At 44.9% G+C, this 2,149-nt stretch overlaps 1 protein-coding gene across 1 annotated transcript; it reads left to right on the top strand.

Annotated features, from left to right (window-relative positions):
* The first annotated feature begins 270 nt into the window (after positions 1-270).
* Positions 271-1,914, top strand: LOC103731968 (igE-binding protein-like). Its single transcript, XM_008830476.3, has one exon. It carries the CDS (start codon positions 469-471, stop codon positions 1,645-1,647), a length of 1,179 nt encoding a protein of 392 aa, XP_008828698.1. The 5' UTR covers positions 271-468; the 3' UTR covers positions 1,648-1,914.
* Positions 1,915-2,149: the final 235 nt, after the last annotated feature.

The raw sequence follows: 2,149 nt of genomic DNA, 5'->3' as shown, positions 1-2,149 counted from the left end.
GGAGCCTTTGTAATTCTGCTTCTTACCCTATGCCTCCACGTGGGTTACTGTCAGGAAGTTATGGAGGAAGGGCAAATGGTTCTAGAGGATCTCCAGGACAGCCTATCAGAAACCGAATGAAGTGAAAGGATGGGAGCACGTGCAAAAGAAAATAGGGCCCAAAGTGAAAATGGACCTCCTGGTAAGCCAGAGGAAGGCAGGGGAGAGAGCACTGTCGAAAAGGACGGAGCAAGAAACCAAGTAACAGGTTTTAGACAGGGAAGAAATTTACCAAAGGGGTATTTATACCCCACAAGGGAACTTGCTGCTCTGCAGTTAGAAGAGAGCAGTTTAAGCCCAGAAGAAGAGATAGAATTAGAAGAACAAGCAGCAAATTATGAAGAAAATAGATACAGGCCACTGGAATATAAGAACCCAGTGCCCTATGTTCTGGGGCAAGGGGCTGCTACTGCCCCCCCACCTTATTCAATGCAGCCATCTTGCTCACTCCTTTCAAAAACTGTGAGGAGAAAGTTAGGCATGGCCTTCCCAGTCTTTGAAGCACCCATAGAAGGGCAAGAAGGCATGGGACGGATCTATGCACCTATAGACTATAATCAAATAAAAGAATTGGCTGAAGCAGTAAGAAAATATGGAGTGAATGCAAATTTTACTTTAGCACAGCTAGACAGACTGGCAAGAGATTCTATGATGCCTACTGACTGGCAAACTATTGCAAAGGCTATGCTTAATAGCATGGGCCAATTTTTAGAGTGGAAGGCGCTATGGTATGAGGCTGCACAAGAGCAAGCCCGAATCAATGCAGCCTCCTTAACCCCTGAACAACAACAATGGACATATGAAATGTTAACAGGACAAGGAAGATATGCAAATGAACAAAATACTTATGCCTGGGGAGCCTATCAACAGGTTTCCATGACGGCAATTAGAGCATGGAAAGCTTTAACTAAAAAGGGAGAAGGAGCAACCCAGCTAACCAAAATTATACAGGGCCCACAGGAATCATTTTCAGATTTTGTGGCCAGGATGACCGAGGCAGCAAACAGAATTTTTGGAGATTCAGAATCTGCAATGCCTCTTATTGAGCAATTAGTTTTTGAACAAGCAACACAAGAATGCCGTAATGCCATTGCCCCTCGAAAGGGTAAAGGATTACAAGATTGGTTAAGGGTATGTAGAGAGTTAGGGGGCCCATTATCTAATGCAGGGCTGGCGGCAGCTATAATGCATATTGCCAAAAATGCTCCTCAAGGAAGAGGCAAAGGACCTTGTTATCAATGTGGCAAAATGGGACATTTTAAAAAAGACTGCAAGAGTGCAGCCCCAAATAATCTTACAACTGAAATCTGCGCTAGATGCAGAAAAGGGGCACACAAGGCCGAGAACTGTAGATCTATAAGAGACATTGAGGGAAAACTTTTGGTTCCCCCAAGGCCTTGGAAGAGCCCAAAGCAAGAATTTAAGCCAAAAAACGAGATGAGGGGCCCTCGGTTCCAGGGCCCAGACAAATATGGAAACCCCGCCCAAACATGCCCATGGTCCAAAGCCCAATTGCAGCAGCGATTCGGGGACCGATTTCAGGAAATCATCTCCCCCACGGAGGAATGGGAAGATTGGACGTGTACGCCACCTCCAATGTCCTATTAGATTCAGATCAAGGACCCCAACCTGTTCCCGTGCAGGTCTTAATGGCCTCTACAAAAAGTTTACAAGGTCTTCTAATAGGATGTAGTAAGTTTTCAGGACAAGAGATAATTGTATTTCCAGGAGTTGTCCAGGGCCCAAAATTTCAGGTTCTATGCTCCAGTCCACAATGGCCTATAGAAATAAAGGAGGGAGATACCATTGCTCAATTAATACCCATATCTAATGAAGAAAGAAATGAGGCCAATCTAATAATGGATTTGGGCTCCAGGCCAAAGATGACTTTGAGTATACAGGGAAAGAAATTTGAAGGCATACTAGATACAGGGGCAGACCAGAGTCTAATCTCCTCTCATTGGTGGCCTAAAACTTGGCCACTTAAGCAGTCCAGCCAAACCCTTCGAGGATTGGGATATAGCTCTAATCCCGCAATAAGCGCACGGCCTCTTTTATGGAGAACGGACCAAGGTAAGGAAGGAATGTTTACACCATATGTATTGCCTTT

This window comes from Nannospalax galili, unplaced genomic scaffold (genome assembly GCF_000622305.1).
Source record: "Nannospalax galili isolate Female #2095 unplaced genomic scaffold, S.galili_v1.0 scaffold715, whole genome shotgun sequence".
Taxonomy (NCBI): domain Eukaryota; kingdom Metazoa; phylum Chordata; class Mammalia; order Rodentia; family Spalacidae; genus Nannospalax; species Nannospalax galili.
Note: the sequence above shows the minus strand (reverse complement) of the source record. Positions and strands in the feature narration are given on the sequence as shown.